This window comes from Dryas octopetala, chromosome 8 (genome assembly GCF_963921425.1).
Source record: "Dryas octopetala chromosome 8, drDryOcto1.1, whole genome shotgun sequence".
In the NCBI taxonomy this organism is placed as follows: Eukaryota; Viridiplantae; Streptophyta; class Magnoliopsida; order Rosales; family Rosaceae; genus Dryas; species Dryas octopetala.
Window position 1 is genome coordinate 12,741,396 of NC_141373.1, and position 26,231 is coordinate 12,767,626.

At 35.9% G+C, this 26,231-nt stretch overlaps 3 protein-coding genes across 5 annotated transcripts; all 3 read left to right on the forward strand.

The window, feature by feature from the left end:
- The first annotated feature begins 6,989 nt into the window (after positions 1-6,989).
- LOC147277337 (uncharacterized) lies at positions 6,990-11,793 on the forward strand. Its single transcript, XM_086255624.1, has 9 exons — positions 6,990-9,451; positions 9,548-9,653; positions 9,732-10,365; positions 10,532-10,536; positions 10,623-10,763; positions 10,849-10,899; positions 11,219-11,359; positions 11,445-11,495; positions 11,764-11,793. The coding sequence occupies exons 1-9, from the start codon at positions 6,990-6,992 to the stop codon at positions 11,791-11,793; spliced, it is 3,621 nt and encodes a 1,206-aa protein (XP_086111750.1).
- Positions 11,794-14,347: 2,554 nt separating this feature from the next.
- Positions 14,348-15,948, forward strand: LOC147277338 (uncharacterized). Its single transcript, XM_086255100.1, has 6 exons — positions 14,348-14,464; positions 14,546-14,719; positions 14,801-14,908; positions 14,994-15,063; positions 15,163-15,261; positions 15,859-15,948. Exons 1-6 carry the CDS (start codon positions 14,424-14,426, stop codon positions 15,946-15,948), a joined length of 582 nt encoding a protein of 193 aa, XP_086111226.1. The 5' UTR covers positions 14,348-14,423.
- A 5,655-nt stretch (positions 15,949-21,603) lies between these two features.
- On the forward strand, positions 21,604-24,957 carry LOC147277339 (plant/protein). 3 transcript variants are annotated; one of them, XM_086254471.1, is made up of 6 exons: positions 21,604-21,791; positions 22,507-22,808; positions 22,929-23,061; positions 24,142-24,310; positions 24,501-24,734; positions 24,925-24,957. In XM_086254471.1, the coding sequence occupies exons 2-5, from the start codon at positions 22,608-22,610 to the stop codon at positions 24,718-24,720; spliced, it is 723 nt and encodes a 240-aa protein (XP_086110597.1). In that variant the 5' UTR covers positions 21,604-21,791; positions 22,507-22,607; the 3' UTR covers positions 24,721-24,734; positions 24,925-24,957. The 3 variants fall into 3 exon arrangements, with proteins under 3 accessions (XP_086110597.1, XP_086110596.1, XP_086110595.1); XM_086254470.1 differs by having other exon boundaries at positions 21,604-21,801; positions 24,501-24,957; XM_086254469.1 differs by having other exon boundaries at positions 24,501-24,957.
- Positions 24,958-26,231: the final 1,274 nt, after the last annotated feature.

The following is a 26,231-nucleotide window of genomic DNA, read 5'->3' on the forward strand; positions in this document are numbered from 1 at the left end:
TGGAAGGCCTTACTACTTTCATTCTGGTTATTGCAAGTGATCATCCTTGCTCATTTATTATTTTCATTTACTTTCCTTTGCATTTATTTCTGTTATTAATGTATTTCCCTTTTGGATTATGAATCTTAATCAAAGTGACATTTATTTTCAAATCATTAGCATTTATTATTTTTCCTTTAATGTTACTTGGTTTTATTATGGCTTTCGTTCATTCCCATGGCTAGATTTGTAGTGAGAACCACTATTCTTCAAAGTCCTGTATTAAAGCAAATCCCTATATTAAAATTGGTATATTTCACAAACTGTTTGATTGAGTAGATGATTGAGGCAAAGTAGAAAAATTATGAAATCATAACATTGTGATTGAACTATTACATAGTCTTTAGCAAGATTTTTGGGTTCATGAACAAAAGTAAACCTCAGAAAGAGTGAGACCCCATATTTTTTAAGTCAGACACTCAGATGCTTAAATTGGTTGCAGAGACAGAAACAATGCTTGATTTAGGTTTCTTAAATGCATTGTTTTCACTGAGAAATCCCAGACAAGAAGCAAATGATGAAGACAATTCAAGTCAATTCCCTAATGGGATATAAATTGCTTGATCCCTGAATATGCATAGGAATGTGTGTAAAGTTTTAAGAAATATAGTAGTCGCTGAAATAGAATATACACATGAAAAATGTTCCATGGTTGCATACCTTTGTGATCATGTTGTACACAAACCAAGGGAGAGTACATGATGAGCAATGAGTCATTAGCAGTAAAAGACGGAGCAATACTTAGGTCCTGAGGGTTGAGGACCACTATACCCTTAATCATTGACATGATCCACATGGACCACCAGCGAAAGAAAGGTTTAAAGTGGTTTATTTCTTTCGTCAATCATCCACTGGAAAGGGCCGAACCCATGGGCTATTTTTGTGAATGTGAAACAATTTTGATTGTTTGGAAGCAATTTTTAAAAATATAACAAATGTTATAATTTAATTAGCCCATGTCAATGATTAAGGATTTCGAGATCATCAGCCCTTCAGTACTAAGTATTGCTTATAGGGATTTTACTAGAGATGACTACTCTCTCTACGGTACCAAACTTTCGATTGGTAAGCATAGTGGTTCCTATTTGTGTTCGATTATCAGGTAATATCTGTTGATGCAAATTTTCGTAAGAGAGATGCAACAACTTAGAGATGATGATCTGGCTGATCAAAAGCCCTGCTGGATGGTGAAGTGGATGTTGAACCGAGATCTTCCTGCACGAACACAAGATCAAAGGAGATGGACCGGTGTGGTACCAGCCAAACACGCTCCGATGATGAAGTCAGTGATGTGTGTTTGGAAGTGTTTGTGTAAGAACAAGGAAGAACATGTGATGAACTTGGGAGAATGAGGAAGAACAAGGTAAGATCTCCTGGGTCTATTCTCAACAAGTGCGATGTATTCTGGTAGGCTTTTTTGTGAGTGAAGTTGTGTATTAGATGATCTCTATTTTTGTGCATATCAGTCAGCTTATATAGGCAAAGGAAATGGTGAAGGGTAAGTTACCTGCATGAGTGTGAAGGATTGAGAAAAGGCCACGCGTTCGGTCATGAATAGTGGCATGCACAGCTAGCCACCTCCTTTATATTCAATGCTGCATTAAATGTAAGGATGGAAGATCAAGTGAGGTGCCCTAATAGTCATGGTTGTGAGCTGGGAAGTCTCATCTGTCAGAGAACCATGTCAGAGATATTCGAGTGAGGCGGTTCGTCCTGACTCCGACCTTCTAGAATAGCGGTGGGATCCGAGCAGAAACCGATCATAGATATCATATACGCGGGTATAGAAGACACCTATGTTCGGATCAGGCATGGATGAGCTAGTTCGGACCGGCTCGACGTGTAACACGATAGTCATCATCCGATGACAATCTGGTGATCTGAGAAGATGGTCACCAAGGGGCAAGACGAACCGAGCTGAGATAACTAAGAAGAAATGACCACGCAATTCTTAAGAGGATCTCCAGATTAGGTCGGATTGGACATGGAGGTCCGCCGAGACGAGACGAGCCAATCCGAACTGGGAATGAAAACTGTTCCAAGCTGGCATGGTGACGTGGAGGTCCATGTCTGACCGTTGGAAAGTCAAAGCCTGAAATTTGATCTGACTTGCCACGTATCGATCCAGGATTAGTTTTTAAATCCATGTGGATTTATACACAAACAATATCGAAACTCGGATGTGAAATATTTTGCGAAAGGTTGCATGCTCATATTCAAAGGTTGTGGATTTCAACAATTACAATTGATGTTGGTTTTTGTGTGGTGAATCTTTTTGAACTGTTTTCTCACTGGCTATATATCTAGTAACTATTTTAACTTACTATTTTCAAATCTAGTCAGGGTCCTTTGAGGGGAAGCTATGAACATATGTGATACTTACCTCCTACCTGCTTTCTTGCATATCTCACTTGGGTTGACGATTCAGACTATTATGTCTGGGTGTGGCATTCGAACATCTTGTTTGGCATCCGCAAGGTCTCTTGGTTCTTTACCATGTTCTTTTTGTGCTGTTATTGAAATCTTTGTTTTCTCTTTTTTTTTTTTTGTTATTTATCCTTCGTTAAGTTGTAATGTATTTCAAACATCTACAATACATGTGGTTTGTATCGTTTTTCTTGTAAAATATTTGTTAAGGTCTTTTGTAAACTCGTCACCTTAACTGGTTGACCTTTTTTGTAAAATAGTTTGAAGTGTGTTTATCTCAAATCATGTGCGCATTTGAACTCTGATCCAACCCGTATTCTATCAAACAAAAGAGCTTAATTAACTCGTTTTAGAGAATCTTGGGAATATAACGCTCGAGGTACAAGTATTATATCTTGAGAATCCTTAAGATGGGTACTACTGCAGCGATCCTAAATTGGGATGTTACACTCATAGTCTCTTCCATGACTCCACCTCCTCTTTTTCCATCAATCCCTCATCTTTATTTTCCTAAAACCATACCAAAGCAACAACAATGTTAATGGAGTAGACGATGAGATTGGTCTTCTTGTACAAACAACCCCATTTCACTTTTCCTTTAATTATCCATTCTCTTCCCCTATCCTTTTTTTTCTCTCTTTAATAGATTATAAAAACTTTAAAATAATAACTTCTAAAAGATGATTAATAAAAGTTTATAACTTTATAGAATAAAAATAAAAAATTCTTTACACAACCAAACGCATTAAAAAACACTTATGTATAGTATAAAAGTACTTTTATGATTACACCAAACGATAAACTATTTTTGTGTAAAAGCGCTACTAATTGAAAGTGCTACTACTAAAAGCGCTACGATTCAAAAGCACTTCCTAAGAAGCAATGCCAAATAGGCCCATAGTCTCTCACCTCATCTTTAGAATTAAATGAATCAATATAATTTGTATGATAAAACTAAAGAGAATCTCATTTCCATATATAATTGTGTTTGCACTCATTAATTCTATATAGTTTATAATTGCACCATTTTAATATAACATAAAAATATTTAGGCCTGAAAATAGGCCCAACTGGGGATCTCCCTTTGGGCAGGCTCGACTCTTCCAGTCTAGCTCCACATGGCCTCGCCCGTGCGGGCAAACTCGGGCTTACATATTGTGGCCCAAGTCCAGTTGAGCCTGGCCCATAATCATCTCCAATCCTAATTAGGCCAGACCCAAGCCGAGCTTGAGCTCGATAACTTCAGTCCTAGGCAACCCAATGATGATCCCTAAGATAACACATGAGATTCCATTTACTAATTTGATAGAAAATTATTTTTTCCACAATTACACATGTTAGCTATGGATATAATTAAAAAAAATTGAAAATACAGCAATGAAGTGAAAAAAGAGCCAAACTGAAAACATGAGAAGTTTTTATCTCTGCAGTATGTAACCCTAGGAATTATATACATATAAGAGATCAATAATGCTACACTTACCACATTTTTATACCACAATTTCATACCACCTTACATGACATTCATACATTGGACACTAAAAAATAAAAAATAAAACTTAAAAAAGAAAAAGGAAATACCCTTCCAGTAAAGTAATGACACATAAGGTGAGATACAAATGTGAGAAAAAAAAAATGTGGGACAATTAGCATTATTGATAAGAGATATATAAATGTAGGGTAATTAATATTCTCTATCTAGATATTTGACATGTTATATATGTTGAGACTGTTAATTTGGATAATAAATTTTTAAAAATATATATATTAAAGAATCTAGCATCCAAAACTGTACAGATCGGGAAAAAAAAAAAAAAAAAAAACTTCCCTACATAGCTATGTATGTTTGTGTTTTGAATTTGTGTCAATAAAGAAAGAGGGTAGGTTAAAATTATTCAAACCAAATATGAAATTTTCTATCATAGATATCGTACTACCAACAGTACACTAGTAGTGCCCGAGGTTGTATTGTATAGCACATTTTTTTCTTTCAGTTCTCACACATGCCTTGTGCTCTTCATGACCTGATGGTCCTTTATGATGTCTACTACATTTTATCGGAACCATTGCCAAACATTCCAAATATTTTGCAAGTTTTCTTTTGGAATTATCAAATGTATAGGATTTAAGCTTACCGACTGAAGATGGTGGACGAAGAGAGGGAAGTGAAGAAGAAGAAGGAGAGATAACGTCTTCTTCTGCTTGCATTACAAGTTGGATAAGCAACATCCATCCCAGTATTAACACCATAATGAGTCTCAAATGGTTTTTCACCATTACTTTTAAATTTATTTTATTTCTGAAATTCTTGTCATTCTTATTATCTTATACTATACTTTAACTGTAAAAGAATTTCAGATTTATGTATTTTATTTTACATTTTCATTTTGCCTTTATAATTTTATAAGAAATATATTTGACTTAAACAAATAGTGGTATACTGACTTTGATTAAAGCTATGTACACCGTGATTAATTTTTAGTTTGAACAAATTATTTGTAAAAAAAGAAATATATATTATGCCCCTTAATTAAGCATAACAGTTGATTTTGGTAAGTCACACCTCTTTTGTTACTAACTAGCTATTGATCTCATTACTATCAAAGCTATTGGACATAAATGGTATCGACTTATTATGAGTATTCAGACTAGTGGTATTTGGAAGAAGTACGAAATCCAAATCCCCCTCCTCTAGATATAAAAAATAAAATTGTCATGCCTCCTTAAAAAATTTGAAAGAAAATGTCTTTTCGATCTCCTTTGATATGTACTATAGGTCATTACTCTTTGGTTGGGTCACTATCTTTTGTTTGGTGCCAATTTTTTATATTGAGACCGGCCAATAGCTAGTTGGTATTCTGAGATATGTTATTGTTTGGGATCTCTCTAGCATTTTGGAAAGAAATACCATTAGACCACTAGCTGCTAATTACTATTTTGAGATACGTTAATGTTTGTAATGACGCTAGCTAAACAAACACTACTACAAAAAATGTAATAGACATCGGTCAATAAACAACGTTTTGTATTTTTTCCGTTATCTTAATTTACCACACAACGGTTTTTAACAAACCGTTATATTAATGTATATTATCCCATGGTATTTGGTTTGATAATTTTTCCTAATAATTAACAGACAATAGTTTTAGGGAATACCGTTGTGTTGGGCAAGTTTCACAAAAATATAAAATTTTGCGGGTCTTTGTATTTGACAAGCGCATGACCGCGTTAATGAAATATATCGCGCCTTAATTAGGTCTTTTTGGGTCAAAGCCCTTTGACTTCACCTTTCAGAAACTCACACACACTTAGCCCACAACTTAGTCCTCATTGATCAATCGATCTTCCCTCCTCAACTCAATCCTCTGGCTTCACCGATCGATCTTCCCTCTCGCGCATCAATCTCTGTCCTCATTGCGCGTCAATCTCCATCTTCGACATCGTCCCTCGCTCTCCATCTTCACGTCTCTTGACGTCACCGACCTCCATCTCCGTCCTCATCGTCTCCGCCCATTCCTCATCGCCCGGCCATCTCTGCACTCCCTTGAATCATCTTCGCGCATCTCTGCACTCCGATTCAGGTACAGTTGATATAGGGTTTGATTTTGGGGGATTTTTTCCTCATTACATTTTGTTCTTTCTTTTTTTGTGCATATCTGATTTTTGTTCTTTGAGGTTCTTCTAAACCTTTTTGTTTTGTGTTTTTGCTGAAGGTGAAGTTCATATTGGTGATATTTGGTGATATTGTTGAGCTTGGGGAAAGAAAATAGCTAGGCTGCTGATTGAATTGGAAAGGTGAGTTCATCAGGCCCTTTTATTTTTTTTTCGTTTTGTTGGTTTTGGCATCTTGTTTTCTTCTATTTTGATGGTAGGGGTTTTATTTGTAGACTATTGAAAGGATTATATTGATTTCTTGATGCTATTGATTAACTTTTGTTACTCATTATAATGAATGTTTGATTTTGATGAGAAAAATAGTTATGAGTAAGTAATTGTATATTGAAGTGGAAAGTTGCTACCCCTCCCCTACCCAATAGAAACCATATAAGTTCATTTACTCCATTGTGTTTGCTTTATTTCAATTGAGGAAATTACTAAGACTGAACTAGGTGTATAATTTTAAGATGCATTGTGCTAGCTTGAAATATCTAATTTAGATCAGCCTGCAGGTTAGTGTTGATTTCCTCTCTGTCACCTACTCTGTCTCTCTTATTCTTGTTCTAGTTCTGGGTGAAGTTATTGTGGCTTGATAAAAATGGAATTAAAATAGATGATCTAGGCTTTACTTTGGTCAATCTTAAAATGGAAGTTATTGTGGTTTGTGATTGATTTTACTGATATGGGGTTTATTGGGTTTTACTGATATGGGTTTTACTGTAAGACCAGTTAGCTTTCAATTGCATGCCCATGTTCAATGGTATAGTGGTTGTGTTTAGTTTATCTTTGTATTTTTTTTGTTTCACTAGAGTCAATATTGGTATGATTTTATAAATGACATGCATGTTTGTATGGACAAGTCAAAGATGGACAAGTCATGGATGTATGCGGATAGAAGATCAAGGGCATATGAGTTAGGGATTCAAGAATTCTTCAAGTTTGCATTACAGCATGCTAGAAACCCAAACCTCATTCATTGTCCTTGCCAAAAATGTGGAAATATGAGACAATTTGGGATTGGAGTTATAAGGGATCATCTATATTTTAATGGGGTTGACCAAAGTTACCAAAATTGGATATGGCACGGAGAAGTTTCTAGTACATTTGCGAATGCAGCTAGAAGTGTGGAGGAACAAGAAGATAATTTTGTCTCCGAAACAGTGGATATGGGAGATAATGAAGAGGAAGAATTTTCAAATGATTCTAACGATTTCATGAATTTGGTTGGGGATGGCGATGAACCTTTGTATCCTGGTTGTGATAAATTCACCAAGTTGGGAGCACTGGTAAGATTGTACAATTTGAAAGCGAAGCATGGATTGAGTGATGCAAGTTTCACTGACTACTTGATTGCCTTTGGAGATTTTCTTCCATCAGGTAATAACATACCCACATCTATGTACGAGGCAAAGAAGATTTTGTGTGCTTTAGGGATGGACTATGAGAAAATACATGCATGCCCTAATGACTGCATCTTGTATAGAAATGAGTATGCAGATGAGATTAATTGCCCTAACTGTAATGTGTCAAGGTGGAAGTTAAGTAGGTATTCAACTATTAAGGAGGGGGTGCCTGCGAAGGTGTTGTGGTACTTTCCCATTATCCCAAGGTTTAAAAAGATGTTTCAGTCTAGTAAAACATCTGAGAGTTTGACTTGGCATTATGATAAAAGAGTGAAAGATGGTAAGATGCGGCATCCTGCAGATTCTCCATCTTGGAAGTTAGTGGACGATAAGTGGCCTGAATTTGCTGAAGATCCTAGAAACCTTAGGCTCGCACTTGCATCTGACGGGTTCAATCCCCATAGTTCTTTGAGCAGCAGATACAGTTGCTGGCCAGTTTTACTTGTCACTTATAACCTTCCACCATGGTTGTGTATGAAAAGAAAGTTCATGATGCTGAGTCTATTGATTTCTGGTCCTAAACAACCTGGAAATGATATAGACGTTTACCTAGCACCTTTGATTGATGATTTAAAAAGTTTATGGAAGGGAGTTGTAGGAGTGTATGATGCATACAAAGGAGAGTATTTCACTCTAAAGGCTGTATTGTTGTGGACAATAAACGATTTTCCAGCCTATGGTAACTTATCTGGCTGTGTCGTAAAAGGATATAATGCATGTCCAATATGTGGAGAACACACAAAACCCCACAGGTTGGTCCACGGTAATAAATGCTCATACATAGGCCATCGAAGATTCTTACCACGATTTCATCCTTATCGAAATCAAAGGGCTGCATTTAATAATCGTCAAGAACTTTCTCCAGCTCCTGTGCCATTAAGTGGAGAGGAAGTATTGGCAAAGGTGGATAGTCTTAATTTCTTGCCTTTCGGAAAAAAAAAGTGGCCCCGTAACCATGTGGAGGGTGATACAAGAGCGTGTTGGAAGAAGAAGTCAATCTTTTTTGAACTGGAATATTGGAAATCTCTTCATGTTCGCCATATTCTCGATGTTATGCACATTGAGAAAAATGTATGCGATAGTATTATCGGTACATTGTTGAACATTCCTACAAAAACAAAAGACGGTCTTGCTGCTCGTTTAGATCTTCTGGACATGGGGGTACGTACTGAATTAGCACCTATTGTTGGAGAAAAAAGAACACATCTGCCTGCAGCAAGTTGGAATCTGTCTAGGGAAGAGAAGAGAACTGTATGCAAATCCTTTCTTGGTATGAAAGTCCCTGAGTATTATTCTTCAAATGTTAGAAGTCTAGTATCAATGGAGGATTTAAGACTTGTTGGAATGAAGTCACATGATTGTCATATCTTCATGCAACAATTGCTCCCTGTGGCCATACGTTCAGTGTTGGAGAAGCCTGTGAGATATGCTATAACCAGATTCTGTTTCTTCTTCAATTCTATATGTAGTAAAGTGGTGGATGCTTCTATACTAGATAAGATGCAGCAAGATCTAGTGCTTACACTTTGTTTGCTTGAAAAGTACTTTCCACCATCATTTTTTGATATTATGGTTCATTTAACGGTGCATCTCATTAGAGAAGTTCAGTTGTGTGGACCAGTTTACTTCAGATGGATGTATCCGTTTGAACGGTATATGAAAGTGCTAAAGGGGTATGTTCGAAATCGCCATCGACCCGAGGGTTGCATTGCCGAGTGTTATATTGCCGAAGAAGCTTTAGATTTTTGCTCTGAACATCTTTCTACTGGCAGTTCAATTGGAATCTCATCAAGACACAATCAAGGATCTTCTAAGGAATGTATGGCCTTATCTGGTGCTTCTATACATAGGGTTGATCGTGAACTTTTGGACCAAGCTCATCTGTTTGTATTAGAGAATACATATGAAGTGACACCTTATATCGCGTAAGACAATCCCATATTTCCTTTGTCTTTTCATTAATTATGTCTTTGATTAGCTGAATTCTCAATATTAATTGAGGAATCTCAAATTTTGTGTAGTGATCATATGAGCTATTTAAAGGCTACAAATCCTAGGTTCAAAAAAAATGAGAAGTGGCTGCAAGATAAGCACAATCACACTTTCATTCTTTGGTTAAAGAATCGAGTAAGTTTAATTTGTTCAAAGGATGCACTAATGTATGTAAGTAATTCCTGTATTTTATTAGAATGCTTATCCTTACAGGTTAGATCTCAACTCAATTGTGAAACTCATGACATACCAGACACGCTGAGGTGGCTAGCTGATGGACCATGCATGGAAGTCCCAAAATTTGCAAGTTATTCCATTAATGGGGTTCATTTTAATACTAAGGCTCGTGATGACGTTCGGGCTGTTCAAAACAGTGGCGTGTGTTGGCAAGGGGAGACAATGCAAGTTGCATCTGCGAAGGATAAAAACCCCATCATTACAAATATGTGTTTTTATGGGGTGATCCAAGAAATATGGGAACTTGATTATTTCAAGTTTAGGATACCTATCTTTAAGTGTGATTGGGTTGAGAGTACAAATGGAATTAAAATAGATGATCTAGGCTTTACTTTGGTCAATCTTAGTAGGATAGGTTCCAAGCATGATCAATTTGTTTTGGCAAGACAAGTGAGTCAAGTCTTTTACGTGGAAGACCCTGCAGATGCTGCTTGGTCTGTTGTTCTATCAACCCCAGATAGAAATTACAATGATGTCGATTATAATGATGATGAGTTAGGGGATAGTATGGTTGACCATCAACCTTTTACTAGAGGCCTGCCATCTATTGAGACATTGGATGAAATGGTTAGAGACAATCCTACAAACTGCATTAGACCTGATGGTGAGGGTATATGGATTGATAAGTAGCATCAAAATGGCATTTATATAAGGTAACTGGTTATTTTTGGTGTGGCAATGATTGTGTGATTTATTTTTAATGTGTGATTTGTTCTTAAATGTGTTTCTGCATGTATGAATATGCTCATTCTTAAATGTGTGATTTATTTTTAAAGTCTTGGTTTGTTTTCTGCATCCAAGCATTCTTTAAATATGCTCATTCTGGCTAATGGTTTTACAATACTGAATTGGATGTACATTTGACAGGTAAGAGGGGAACCCAACATATCTTACATCTGTTCGAGGTACTATCGAGCACCTGAACTTATATTTGGTGCAACTGAGTATACCACAGCCATTGACATTTGGTCTGCTGGCTGTGTTCTAGCAGAATTACTGCTTGAACAGGTAGGTGTTGTTCTTCTTTAATGTGAGTTTCCTTTATCTTTAGACTCACATATATGTGCTAACTAAGTAATGCCTATTATGCCAGCCTCTATTTCCTGGTGAAAGTGGAGTAGACCAGCTTGTTGAAATCATCAAGGTGATTGTGAGCTTTGAATTTTTTCAACTTTAAATGCAGTTGGATAATGAGGAATAGAACATTCGTATATATACTTATCTTGGAATGGGTTGAAAACTTTGCATTCTATTCATTCTGACACTGCTGGCTCTTTCTAGACAATCTTGGTTGGCATGTATTTTTTTATTGGCAGCTCCAGGAAAATCTAGATTGCTTCATATTGCTTCCCTTTGAGTTGCATTTAGTTTTTTTTGTCTCATGATGATTTATGTGATTCTCGTGCAGGTTGTTCATTCTGGCTAATGGTTTTACAATACTGAATTGGATGTACATTTGACAGGTAAGAGGGGAACCCAACATATCTTACATCTGTTCGAGGTACTATCGAGCACCTGAACTTATATTTGGTGCAACTGAGTATACCACAGCCATTGACATTTGGTCTGCTGGCTGTGTTCTAGCAGAATTACTGCTTGGACAGGTAGGTGTTGTTCTTCTTTAATGTGAGTTTCCTTTATCTTTAGACTCACATATATGTGCTAACTAAGTAATGCCTATTATGCCAGCCTCTATTTCCTGGTGAAAGTGGAGTAGACCAGCTTGTTGAAATCATCAAGGTGATTGTGAGCTTTGAATTTTTTCAACTTTAAATGCAGTTGGATAATGAGGAATAGAACATTCGTATATATACTTATCTTGGAATGGGTTGAAAACTTTGCATTCTATTCATTCTGACACTGCTGGCTCTTTCTAGACAATCTTGGTTGGCATGTCTTTTTTTATTGGCAGCTCCAGGAAAATCTAGATTGCTTCATATTGCTTGCCTTTGAGTTGCATACTTGGTTATTTATATGTCTCATGATGATTTATGTGATTCTCGTGCAGGTTGTTCATTCTAATTTACAAGGTCTCTAGAAATTAAACAAGGATCCATTTATAAGATCCCTAGAAAATTAAACAAGGATCCATTTACAAGATCCTCCATTTACATATCTATCTTGCAAAAGTTACACTGTGCTAATCGATCTTTGTATTGTCTCTATTATATATACTTCTTACTAGTTAAATATATACTCTATTTACAAACTGTTTCATATCATTTCATTTCATCCTAGACAATGGCGCTAAAGAGAGTGGCTTCCTCGAGGAAGAAAACCTCCAAATCAAAGGTAGCTGAGCCTCCTGTAACTGAATCGAAGGTGACAAAGGACACTGCTACCACAGATAGCTCAGTTAATGGAAAAAGGAAGAAAAGGGGGATGGTTACAATGCATCGCATTGTAAGGCGAAAAATAATGAAAGTCAAAAAGGTGGTGGAGTTTAATTCAAAAGGGCAGCCACATGGGAAGGCAGCAACCGAAATGCAGTCTTACATTGGGACTTTAGCACGTACAAAGATCCCAATTAACATAAAGAAGTGGAAGGATGTTACGGAGGATATGAAAAATAAAATTTGGGAAAATGTAGAGGTAAGCAACAATACTTGGTTATTTATATGACTAGTACATCATTTAACTAAAACATTATATAGTATCATTTATTTAACTAGGACATCATTGATTGTAGATGGCTTTTGTGCTGAGTCCTCAATGTAAGAAGATGGTGTTAGCATCTGCATCAAATAAGTGGAGAGAATTCAAGTCTAGGCTGACATGCAAATTTGTTCTCCCTTACAAAGATCAACCTGAGCTATTAAGTGATCCTCCTAAAGACTATCAATTTATTGACAAGTCAGATTGGAAGGAGTTTGTGCTACATAGGCTTACGGATCAGTTTGGGGTAAGCTATTACTTTCTACATATATTTTCGTACAATTGTTGTCTTTAAATTTGTATATAACTCTTTGTATTGTCTCTATTCTGTTTTGAAGCAACTTCACGAGGAACAAGTGGAGAGGAAATCTAAGCATGAGTATCATCATAGACTATCGCGTAAAGGGTATGCTGGTTTGGAGGATGAACTGGTTAGTGTTTACTTTAACTGCCTTGGTACAATGATTATTAAACATGAACTGGTTAGTGTTTACATTTATTTGTTATTTTAAAGATGAAAACAATGCCTGAGGGGGGGTTTGATCGAGCAACCCTTTGGATTAAAGCACATGAAGATAAAAATGGGAAGATCCCAGATGCAAAAGTAGCTGAGACTGCTGCCAGAATTGTAAGTAAGCTATAGATATTCCATTGATTATAATTCTGCCAATGTTAGATTTGAAAGTGTTGAGTTCTTTAATAATTTAATTTATCTTGGCTTTATTTCATGTATGGTTGCAGGATGATTTGAAGAAACAAGTATCTGAGGGGACATTATCTACTTCTGGTACCAGTGATGTGCTAACATTGGCATTAGGGACCCCTGAGCACTCAGGGAGAGTTAGAGCTGTGGGAGGTTATGTGAAGCCCAGTTCTTACTTTAACTTCCCTCCACGAAAGAGTATGAAAGAGAGAATAAGAGAAAGTGTCAAACAGATCATGGAAGAAGAGCGAGAGAAAATAATAGCAGAGGAGCGAAAATATTGGATGGATAAATTGAATTCAGTAGAGGCAGGGAAGAATTCCAAGGCTGAGGGACCAACCCCAGTAATGTTAGTCCCTATTCCCCGTACTCCCCCAACTCCCCATACTGCTGAATATGGCTCTGATAAGGCAAGCACCAATGTGGACAAAAAAGTTGTGAAGAATATTGATATGAATGTGGAGAAAGAAATAGAGATAAATGAGGAGAATGAAATTGAGAAGATTGAGAATATGGGCATGGAAAAGATTGATGATCCAAAGGAGGAGAAGCACAACACGAACATGTTGGATGCTGACTGTGTCGACCTAGACTATGTGAGTGACAAGAATAGTGTTTCGAAGGTATATATTTCATCCTAGCTTACCCAACGTTTAATTGCCTTAATTTTTTGTTGTGAAAGTCATTAAATTAACTTCTATTTTATCTTGGCTATTTGCACAGGAGAAAAAATGCATGTTGGCTGTTGGCTCACTTGAAAATATTGTTGCATACGCTACATTACTTGAAGTTGACGATGCCAACCCACGGACACTGCATGGTGTTCCTTTGGCAGAGGGATGCCTGCGGGTTGCAATTTATACTTCGTTGGATGACTCAGTTTTGCTTCCCATCCCAATTAAAGACGAAGTAGTAACTGTTGGTCAAGCTGTTGGGACAATTGTAGCATGGCCGAAAAATCTTGTAACATATCAGAGTCAGCAGGAAGTTGGTAAAGAGGTATGTTTTTATGTCTCACCTAATTGTATTGTTGTAATTTTAACTGATTTGGGTGTTTTTAAAAGCTACCTCTAACATATATTGATAATTGAACCTAGAAACGTGCCAAAGGAAAGGGCGAGAAGCAAAATAGGGGGAAAGAGATTGTGTTGAATCTTCAAACAATGCCTACGCCACTGAAGTTGTTGTGCATGTATGCACAAAATGTATTGAATGATGGTCAGACAATCAACTTTTTAATAGAGGCAGATGTTTTTGGGGCAACTCGTAAAACCCACCTTCTGTGTGAAGATATTGTCCAATTTGGTGGCATGGTTGAAATATCAGCAACCTGCATTGTGGTTTACATGAGGTATTTAATGAGACTACTTTTCTATACATATTTATATCCAGCAAAAGAGATTATGCAATTACTTACGGAATATTTTTTTAGGCACCTCTACGATGTGGTAAAGAGGTCAAAAATGCTAAGTATGGTTGGTTTTGTTGACCCTGCGAGAACTGGTGCGATAGGGTGTGGAAATGTAACTGAAAGATCAAGGTACTTGGCAGATAGGTTCGCTGGATCTCGTGATGATAAGATTTTTTTGGTCCCTTACAATTCCGGGTAAGTTAATCATTTATGTGGTCATTGTAAATACTGATTTCCAACCATATAAGGTATTTAATGAGAATTATAAATGTGTAGATATCATTGGATGCTGACTGTTATCAATCCGGACAAAGAGATTGTCTATTTCATGGACCCAATGAGAAGACGTCTGATCGGCGATGAATGGAAAACTGTGGTAGACAAGTAAGTTGATTAGATGCCTCATCAGTTATAAGTTCATTTACATATATCAGCAAGTGTTAAAATCATTTGGTTTTTCATGCGATAGTGGGATTAGAATCTTCAATGCTCAAGGGAATAGGCAAGGGCGTAAGGCAATAATCTGGAAAAATATGGCGGTAGGTTGGCTTGTTTGTAGTTTGCTTTAAAACTCAAATAACAGATTGCTAAGTGGACTGTATATGTGCTCATTCTAATTAATGTTTATTTGCATTTAGGGCATTCCTCAACAGCCAAGTGATAAGGAGTGTGGCTATTTTATTATGCGTTTTATGAAGGAAATAATTGAAGATGAGAGCTTAGCTTTTGTGACTAAGGTATGCATTAGTGAAGTATAAGTAACTTGGCATTATGTTGGTCATGTGAACTCTGAGTAGTGATATGAAAATTGTCTTTTACTTGGAAATGTTGAAATTCTTTTCTTTGTTTTGTGGCTGAAAAATTGGAAATGTAGTAAAGGAATAAAAGGAAACAAATTAGCTTGGGGGAGTCTGTTTTGGGTGCATGCAGATTGGGAATACTGGGTGGATTCTTTCAAACTTGTGGAAGTGACCATGTTATATAGCTAGGCCCATGTTTGATGATCACTTGTGTGAATTTGAGGTTGATTTCAGTTTGATTCTAATTAATGTAGTTATGCACTTATATTATTAATAACAAATTCATGAGTGGTCTGGTGCAATTTCTTTAGGCCATTGGGGGATTCTGTTTTGGGTGCAGTTAGCTTAGGACATTTTGCTGGTTATATATGTGTGCTTGATTCTTAATTAATGTAGTTGTGCACTTATATCATGAGTTGTCTTGGCCTTTTTTACCTAAGGGGCATATTGATTATTTCTTTATTGGATTCATTATGTTTTTATTTTGAGTTGAATTTTCTTTTTAATTACTACTCCATTTTTGCCTTGTTTCAGTGGGAGCGAAGGAAGGACAATACTTATACCCAAGAAGATATCGATGAAGTCCGGACTGAATGGGCAAACTTTGTGGGGCAGTATATGTAGATCGAGTAGAAGGTGGATTTTTGACGTATAGCATTTTTGAACTTGATTTTGTAGGCCATGTGTTTAGCTAGACTAGCTTGGGGTATATATATATCATTGATCACTTTGCTAGCTTCTTTTGGGTGCTGCCAAGATTGATAGCTAGGCTTAATTAATTGCTAGATTAGATTGATGGCAGCAAATTGGTAGATTACAAACTTGATGGTTGATTTTTGAGTTATAGATGGTTTTTGTGTATGGCATGGCTGGTTGTGTGAATAGCATTGGGTTTAGAGAGTAAACTACATATATACAATTACTAGCTACCTTGAAATTCCTTTTAATATTTGGTACTTTATCAATTCCAAAATCCTTATTTATTGTGGATTAGTTTAAATTTGAGCAAATTGTGATTTTGTGAATTAATGTATAATTTATTAAGAATGTTAACATTATAAAGGGAAACATGCTACTTGGAACAATGGTGTTGTACCAAAAACACCTAGCTAGCTATTTCAGGTACTGCGTGCATATGTGAACCAAATGTAAACAGGAACATTTTACAACAATTTTTCTAACGAAATCGTGGTCTGTAATATTAACTTACAATAGTTCCATATTAGAAACCGTTGTATAATCCATAACAATACCACACAAACCTTAGAAAGCCGATGTATCTAATATCTAGAGACATCTAATTAAACTTGAAATTAGTATCTTACACAACGGTTATATAGTTAAAATCTGATGTTCTTAAATTCATAATACAACGGTTTCATATAAACACCGTAGTATGAAAAACATATATACATCTCAAACACCTATTTTTAGAATGATCTATACCACGGTTAGGATCCAAAAACCGTTGTTTTAAGGAGTATTTCACCTTGTGTTTATCACTAAAGTAGTTGTAAAATACATGTATTAGTAAACGTAACCGTTGTGTATATATATACTCAACAACAGTAGCCTTTAAACCATGAGATTTTTAGGATGTATATACAACGGTTTTTTTGTCATTACCATTGTGGTAATGTAATGAAGACAACGGTTTCATATAAACACCATAGTATGAAAGACATATACACATCTTATACACCTATTTTTAGAATGACTTATACCACGGTTAAAATCCAAAAACCGTTGTGTTAATGAGTATTTCACCTCGTGTCTATAACTAAAATAGTTGTAAAATACATGTATTAGTACACGTAACCGTTGTCTTGAGAACATAAAACAATGGATTCTAGGAGAAACCGTTGTGTAGTTATATACTCAACAACAGTGGCCTTTAAACCATGGGATTTTTAGGATGTATATACAACGGTAGTTTGGTAATTACCATTGTGTTAATGTAATAAAGACAACGGAAAATAACCGTTGTGTAATGGTACCCCCAATAGACGTCGGTCGATTAGACGACGGTATTTTGGCAACTTACACAACGGATAAAATCCGTTGTGTATTACGTTTTTTGTAGTAGTGAAATTTGCCCTAGTTTATACAATAATTCTTGTATATAAAAGAAGAAATTACAAATTTGGTCAACTTATTTTATACATAGTTTAATTTTAATTCATAATCTTTTTAAAGTTCAATTTTGGTCCACGGTCATTTTTAAGTTATGATCGTTGTGCATATGCCAATTTTGGTTGTGTTTTCTTCAATTATAATTGAAGAATAAGTTATATTTCATCATTTTTTAGTCATAGAAACCAATTTGAAGTATTAGAATAAAAAAGAATTGAAGTTTAGTAAAGTTTGAAAAATCTAAAAATTTTCTAGAAAAAATTAGTAGTTTCGGGTACCCTATTTTGGGGTCAATTATCTTGAGTTTTAGAACTCTGATTTGAATGATCTTTATATGATTGTAAAGATGAGATGCATCGCTTTAAAACAAGTATGTGTTTCTTGAATTTGGTTGAAATTTGATAAGGTAAAAAACGGAACAAATTTAAAAAAATAAACATGGACCTTTATTGAACAAGTAAAACAATTAGTTGAGCAAAACAGAACTTAAAAAAAGATTGTAAACTAAAATTAAACTAAGTATAAAATAAGTTAACCAAATCTGTAATTTCCTCTATATTAAAGTTTTTTTGTTTTTTGTTTCATTAGAAAGAATCGAACATTAGGCTATCCTAATCATACCTACCCTCTCTCACCACTTAGGTTATCCCCAATGGCTTACATATATCTAAAACTATTTTTATCATTGTATTTGGGGAAATTATTAAACTTTTGCTAGAAAATTTTACATTATTCACATATTAAGACTATATTATTTTAAGAGATAAATATTTTAAGACATGACATATCCTCATTGGACCAAAAAGGTAAAATTAAATTGAAAAAATAATTGCTTGAATATAGTGACTTTTAATTAAGCTCAACATGCAACCTTTATTTTAACGGTTTCCTTGATGAAAAGGGTGTTGTTCACTCATTTTCGCCAAGAACTTAGGTGGCAGCGTTGGTAAGCTACGATCAAGTCCTTTTTGGTTGGAGAAGGGTTTGCATCCCCTAATACAAAAACTAGATTAGAAGACACCCAATTTAAGGCATATAAGGACGCTTTTTTTTAATATAAAAAAATTGTCCTTAAAGCTGATTTAGGCCGCTTAATTATATCCAACCCATCTTATTGTATTATTAAGGACGTTTTCTTCAATATAACTATATAAGAAATAAATTAAAAACCGCCTCGAGGCCATCCCAAACATTTAATGTCTCTAAATAAAAGATACAACGGTATGAGAAAAGAGAAATGCCAAATGTGAGACCCTGCAAGTTTTTCAAGATTATTTGGAGACATTTAAAATATTTGGTGTCTTTTAGGATTTATTTGGAGCCAAATGATTTTTGGTAAGTAATTTGAGGTTTTTAGGTTATTAGAAAGAGTGGTTATATTCTCACTCCCTTGTCTTATTTTTTTATAGAAAATTAAGATTAAATATTAAATATCAATAATTTTTCAGTAAAGCAGCAATATATTATTATTTTTTTTTAGGTACTAACCTAGAACAAGACATTTTGGATTATGTCATAAATCGGTTTGCTATATAGTTTTGACTGTTTCAAATTCATAAAAATTCAAAATTTATAAGGGTTTAATACTTTTGATTTAGGATTGGGGATGAAGTCCTATAACCCAAAAACTAAACATTGCAAATATTGAAAAAACAACAAATCAATAAACAAGTTATGATTGTTAAACAGTTACAGCTCGGTATATTCATATTTTGTGAAGTTAGTATCTAAACTGAAATTTAATATTTAAACTGAAATAACATAAACATTTTGATAGTTAAAATGAAAAAATATTGCAATTTGGTACCTAAAGTTAACATACCTATTTTGCATTGTTTTGGCAGGATGTTAGAAGAAATCACTTTATTGAATTTTGGCAGTGCTACATTGTTTTGCAAGGATGCATAACTGTTTTTTTGACATAGTTGCTTCAAGGAATTTGCATAATAGAGTTGCTCAAATTGGACAGTAAAATGGACTTTGTAGGATGCATATCTACCTTTTTTTTGAGTCTATTGTTTTATTTACTCTTTGTTTAAGGATTGTACAAATTATTGAAAATTCTTTTTATGTTTAATGCAAAAATCAGTGTGCAAAATTTAGATTTGATGTAAAAAGGGGTCAATTCTAAATTTCACCCAGGGCCGGCCTTGTATATGGAGGGTGGGTTCTAGTATGATAATTGGACTGGTTTAATTGGGTGCTTTGATTCATCATGCTACAAAGGATGTGCCTTCTCAGCTTCTGGTCTCTACTGTGAACCAGTTTTGTGATGCTTCTAGTTGAATGTTTCAGGACAAGTTGTCAATGCTCGTTGTCCCTCTGTGGAATTCATGCTGGTGGGGTTGGTAGTGGCGAAGACAAGTTTATCTGGGGTCTTATTCCTTTAGGGAACTTCTCTGTTCAGACTGCTTACAAATCTCCTTTCTCTGGTCAGGATTGGCTTTTTTGGAGATGGGAGTTTATTTGGAGGCTAAAGATATATTCCCCCTAAACTCAAGAGATTTATGTGGCTTCTAGTTCATGGGAGGATCTTAACTAATGAGGGTCGTGTTCGGAGGGGTCTTACTTCTAATAGAAGCAGCTCAAGATGTGATTGTCAGATGGAGTCTATGGAGCATTTGTTTAGGAGTTGCATGCAGGTGCTCTACGAGAGTTTTGGGCCTCTGCCAACTGGAATGGAGAATTTTCTAATTCTCTTACATCTGGGCTTAAGGATGGGTTATTTGTCAATCTGAAGTCTCGAGTTTGTCTTTCTAATGCATTTCTATGATAATGAGTTTGTCTATGCGTTGGTATTTTTGAGCCAAGCTTTCAATTACCTTTTGAACCTCAGTTGCTGATTATGAAGTTTGCTACTAGCTGGTTTTAGGCTAATCTGGTAAGAGTGCTTTAGGTGGTAAGACTATTATCATGGTTCATCGGGTGTGACGGTGCGTCCTTAGGCCATGGTGGTGTTTTGGATGCTGAGCTTTGGGGCTTATATCAGGGCCTTTTATTAGCTTCATAGCTTGGGACTTTGGCTTTTAAGAAGTGGAGATTGAGTTGGATTCTAATTCTAAGGTGATTGTGCATCTTGTTGGTCTTGTGAGTAGCTGTATGGAGTTGTTGAGTAAGCAGTGGAACTGATTTGAGTCTTGGTTTCTATTCCTTTGAGTTCCCTCCCTCTCATGATATTAGTTTAGTGCAAGCTGATTTGGGTGTGTTTGGGTTGGGCCTGTCCTTATATCAAAAAAAAAAATTACAATTTCATATCTAGTTCAATTTTAGTACATGATTTTTTATAAATTTAATTTTAGTCTATTTATTATCTAATTTGTTCGGTTTTGGTCTACTTATTATCTAACTTGTTCGGTTTTGGTCCATTTCGTCTATTTTAGATGGATGCCGTTTATTTGAGAGGCAAATATGTAATTTTCTCATAAAAAATTTATAAAATACAATTAAAACAAAAACAAAATAAATAAAAAAGTTAAAGAAAACTAGCTCTTCCTCTTGATCGGAGCCACATCTGCTCTTGTCGGTACAGACATACTCTTTCTCTCTGTTTGTGTATTTTTCAAAAGAAAAATACTTTGAAATCTAATTTTACTCTCAACTTTTCTCTGAGTTTGGCTCTGTAGCATCTTTGTTTTCAAAGTTCTGATTTTTTTTTTTTTTGTTAGGACCCTTCCCCCAAGATCCAGATCTACAGGTGGCTGGAGAGAGGGAAGAGAAAGAGAAAGGAGGTCGAGGAGGGGGAATAGAGAGAGATGAGTTCGGGGAGGGGGTGGGGTGGCCGAATAGAGGGAAGAGAGAAGAGAGAGAGGCTGGGTCGGGGCTGGTGTGGCTGGGCTGGGCTGGGCTGGGCTGGGCTGGGCTAGGTGGGTGGGGAAGAAGGCAGTGCACATTTTTGTTTTTGTTTTAATTTTATTTTATAAATTTTTTATGAGAAAATTACATATTTATCCCTTAAATAAATGACATTCATCAAAATCGAACAAGTTAGATTATAAGTGGATTAAAATCAAACTTAAAAAAAAAAAATATGACTTAAAATTAAACTAATTATGAAATAAGTGTATCAAAACTGCAATTTTTTAAAACAAAATTAATGTGACACCTTTCTACGTATGGGAGCAGAAGTTCCCTCGCTGGATTTTTGGAAATTTGTTTGGAATGTGTAAGGTAAAATAAGAATCCCTAGGAGACCCATTCTCTTTCGTTCTCTTCTTTGCTGCTCTGTTCAGCTGCTTTGTTTCCCTTTCTCTCTCAATTTCAGACCACACCAAGAGGGCAAAAGATACTCAAGGCTCTCTCTCTCGCATCGCAATACAGACAAACTAACAAAATTCGTAAGACTAAGTACACCTCTCTCTCTCTCTCTCTCTCTCTTCGTCTTCGTGCTATTTTTCCCGTTTTCGCATCACCCTAAAGCACGGGCTTAGGTAGTTTTGTTAGGTCTACTTTTCCAACTCTGTTTCGGGGTTCACTTTTAATTTTTACTTATTTCGGCTTATGTACATCTCTCTGTTGATGGGTTCTAAAGATTTGGTTCAACTTATTATTAGGCTTATTACTGTTTGGTAGTGTGACTTTTGAGGAGTAATGTGGTTTTAGTTGAGGCGTTCAGGAACAAAAAGGGCAAAGAAGCTTATGGTATTGGTGATGACGAAATTTGCAACCCTTTTCAACATTTTGGACCTTAAAAGGATTTATAGCTCAGATTAGATTTACTGGTTGGGATATGTATTTTGTTTTTCACTTAAAGTTTTCTTACATTGGTGGGAGGGTTGATATTAAATCATACCATATGTTTTGTGGGAAGTCAGCAAGTGGGAGATATCTATGCTGGAATCAAGATTCCAAGGTGTTTCTAATGTTGACTTTTGTTTGATTGTATTGGACAATTTCAAATGAAATTGGTTTAGCAAATTTAGCATAAAATTCATACAAATAAAGTGCTTTGTTAAATGTAGAAATTTGTGTTATACGTTTCCTAGTTTTTCTGTTCATTAGCATTATGTTAAACAATCACAAATGCATATAATGATTTCTCTCTCTATATAGGTTCTACATGTTTGATTCTTTGCTTGTGTGAGGTTGCCCCATTACTATAATATCCTTGTTCCGCCACTGCAAATTACAATACAAGAAAACCCATTGAAGCAATGAGCTTGGCATTCCTCCAGGGCTATTCTTCCACTGAAGAAGGCAGCCAAGATGTGGATGACCGCCTCCATTACCAAAACTCATCTGACGATGATGACGACGACGATGAAGGCAACAAAGAAACATCTGTGTTTGACTTGTCCAAACCCACCTCCTCCAGTGCCTCTGGCCTCCCTTCTGCTTTGGACGTCTTCTCTGAGGTGCCATTTTACCCCTACTATTTCACCCACTGTTCCTTCCCTGCAATTAACTGTAGACTTATTGTTGCTGATTTTTTGGGTTCATCATGCATTTCTTTGTCTTGGGTTGGATTACTGGAGATTTCTGGACCTCCTGAGTTTCTCAACAACTCCGTCCAAGAACAGGCTTCCACAGGAGATGCTGGTCCCCAACAAAGGAGGCATGGGACACGCAACAACAAACATCGCAAGGACAAGAAAGATCTACCTGCTGGTACCATTTAATTTGTGATTTCTTCGCATTAATATTATTCGCCTTTTGAGCATTTGGGCTTGGCTATTCATAAGAATCACCTTAAATTGTGTCTGGAACCAGAGTGACTCAATATGACATCATAGGAAAGATACAAGTTAAAGCAGCAGTGAACAAAGACATGATTATGATACATATAATTTTGGTCGTACAGCAGGAAGTGTGGCATAAAATGATTTTGGATTACAAGTTGGGGATGTGATCCCTGTATAAATGGCATAGATCTAGTACAAGGACCTAAAGATAAGAGAAAGAACATGCATCTCAGATCAGATGTTAGATTATATATGGATGACTTAGATGCACAGTGGATACGAAGTATCTTAGTGCATTGGAAACATCTAAATCTTGTCTAATTGTTGAAATACTTGTCCTTAATTAGGTCCTTATTGGCTTGGGTCGATAGTTTATAGAATGGTGGTGATGTTGGAATCAGCCTTTGTTCTGCCCAAGTTGCAAAGTTTAGTTGTTATCATATACTTACAGATGTGACATGGTACCTATTGTGAGTTTTCCTGAACCGTCTTGCTTAGATCTGGCCTTTTTCAATTTGATGCCTTTCTCTTTTAATTTGAAGCCTTAAGCTGGACAGAGCATAACTGTCTATGCAATAATATGAAGGTTGATTGCCATGCCTCAATTAACATATCAACATTAAATTATGTGGTTTCCTGGATTTGTTTTATAAAATCATACCTATTCATTTCTAATCAATTCTCTTGGAAAATACGTTGAAAAATCTTTATTATAACCATTATTTATAGTATGGTGTCTGGTTGATGGGTGTTATCTGAGTTGTAGATGCTCATTGCAGTGTTTCTTCAGCAGGAACAGCTAATTGATATAGCAGAGAAACCTGGTTAAATTTTGATCGAAAATTTTGAATTAAGGGATTACGCATATAGTATTATGATCTTTGAGATAGTTGCATATCATTTTTAATGAAGATTTAGGTTTTATAAGCTCTTTCTGTACTTCATATATTTTCTTCTTATTTTTCTTCTATTGAAGCATTTCAGACATTTTTTTAATTGTCTATAGGTGTGGTAGTGGAGTCTAAAGCTCAGTTAGTTGGAATCCATGAACGAGTAAGAAGTGATGTTGATGGTAACCAACCTCCAAAATCAGCTGTTTCAAGCACAACTCAAGGAGGCAAACGTGTGGCAACTGCAACAAATCCTAGTGCTGAGGATGCTGCCGAGCTTCTAAGGTACATATTGTTGCTCTTCCTGCCCCCCTCCTCCTTGTTTTTACCCCTTTCTTTTCCTTCTCTCTGATTCTGCTACTGATGAGAAACATAGCTGTTTCAGATATTTTGTAGTTAAGTACCTATTTTGGTTTAAGTATTTGTCAGGCATTTGGCCTTGTAATTACTAAATATGAAATATTTCTTCTGATAGGATGTGTTTGCAATGTGGAATACCCAAGACCTACTCCAATGCACGGGGAATGGTCTGCCCAGCATGTGGTGACCGTGCTGCTGTGGATGCTGCCAACGAGCTCAAGAAGAAAGGATCTACTGTCAAAGATAAGGAGAAGAGTAAGAGGATGAAGGGCCAGTCATCTCATGCTACATGGAAAAGTGAAACGGAAATGCAGCTTCGACAGCAGTTTGACTAGTCGAATTAGTTCAGGTATGACCTGGAGTAGCATAACATGTCGTAGGTTTACAGTATCCATGTAGTTATGACTAGATCAGTTAGCAGACCCAAAATGCATCTGGGTGAATGTGATGTAAGCTATGTTGGGTGAATGTGATGTAAGCTATGTTCTGATGTCATGTCAAAATGTGGTTATACTTTTTTTCTTTTTACCTATTAATAGAGGTAGCTGATCCAGTAGAACAATTGGTCGTGACTGTAATGCTTATTTGGTTGGGAGAAAGGGGCGAACAACAGGCTGCAATAGTTGTAAAGGGGTCAGGCAGCCTGCTAGCTGGCTGAATTGAGGTTACTATGCAGCTCTCCATACTGACTATGTATGCACGGTTGCAGGCGTGTTTGGTCCACCATGGATGCTTTATTGCTAACGGATATTCAGTTATGGTGAGTTATGGTCGTGCTCTCCATATACCAACATCAATTTAAACTTTTATTCTTTATTTACTATCCTACTGACAGTCCTTATTGACTTATGGACCTGCTTTGTTTTTTATTTTTTTTTATTTTATAATTTGATGTGATATTCTAAGACACAGAACTGTAGAGTTGGGCTGCTTTAGACTGAGAATAATATGAGGGAAGAGAGCCTTTATGAGTTGTATGTAGCGTTTTGTAGACTGATTTATGAGCCTCTTTGAAGCACAGACATTTCTATTGAATCTGTGAACTTTTTTCTTTCTTCGATGTCCTGTATTAAAGCAAATCCCTATATTAAAATTGGTATATTTTACAAACTGTTTGATTGAGTAGATGATTGAGGCAAAGTAGAAAAATTATGAAATCATAACATTGTGATTCAACTATTACATAGTCTTTAGCAAGATTTTTGGGTTCATGAACAAAAGTAAACCTCAGAAAGAGTGAGACCCCATATTTTTGAAGTCAGACGCCCAAATGCTTAAATTGGTTGCAGAGACAGAAAAAATGCTTGATTTAGGTTTCTGAAATGCATTGTTTTCATTGAGAAATCCCAGACAGGAAGCAAATGATGAAGACAATTCAAGTCAATTCCCTAATGGGATCATAAATTGCTTGATCCCTGAATATGCATAGAAATGTGTGTAAAGTTTTAAGAAAGATAGTCGCTCCAATAGAATCTACATATGAGAAATGTTCCATGGTTGCATATGCACCTTTGTGATGGTGTTGTACACAAACCAGGGGAGAGTACATGAAGAGCAATGAGTCATTGGCAGAAAGAAAGGTTTAGAGAGGTTTATTTCTTTCGTCAATCATCCGTCGCCAGTGGTTGGAAGTGTGGAACTGGAAAGGGCCGAACCCATGGGTTATTTTTGTGAATGTGAAACAATTTTGATTGTTCGGAAGAAATTTTTAAAAATATAACAAATGTTATAATTTAATTAGCCCATTTCAATGATTAAGGATATCGAGATCATCAGCCCTTCAGTACCAAGTATTGCTCTGGAAGAACACCAATTATTGTTACTTCTGGAGTTTGTGCTATATATC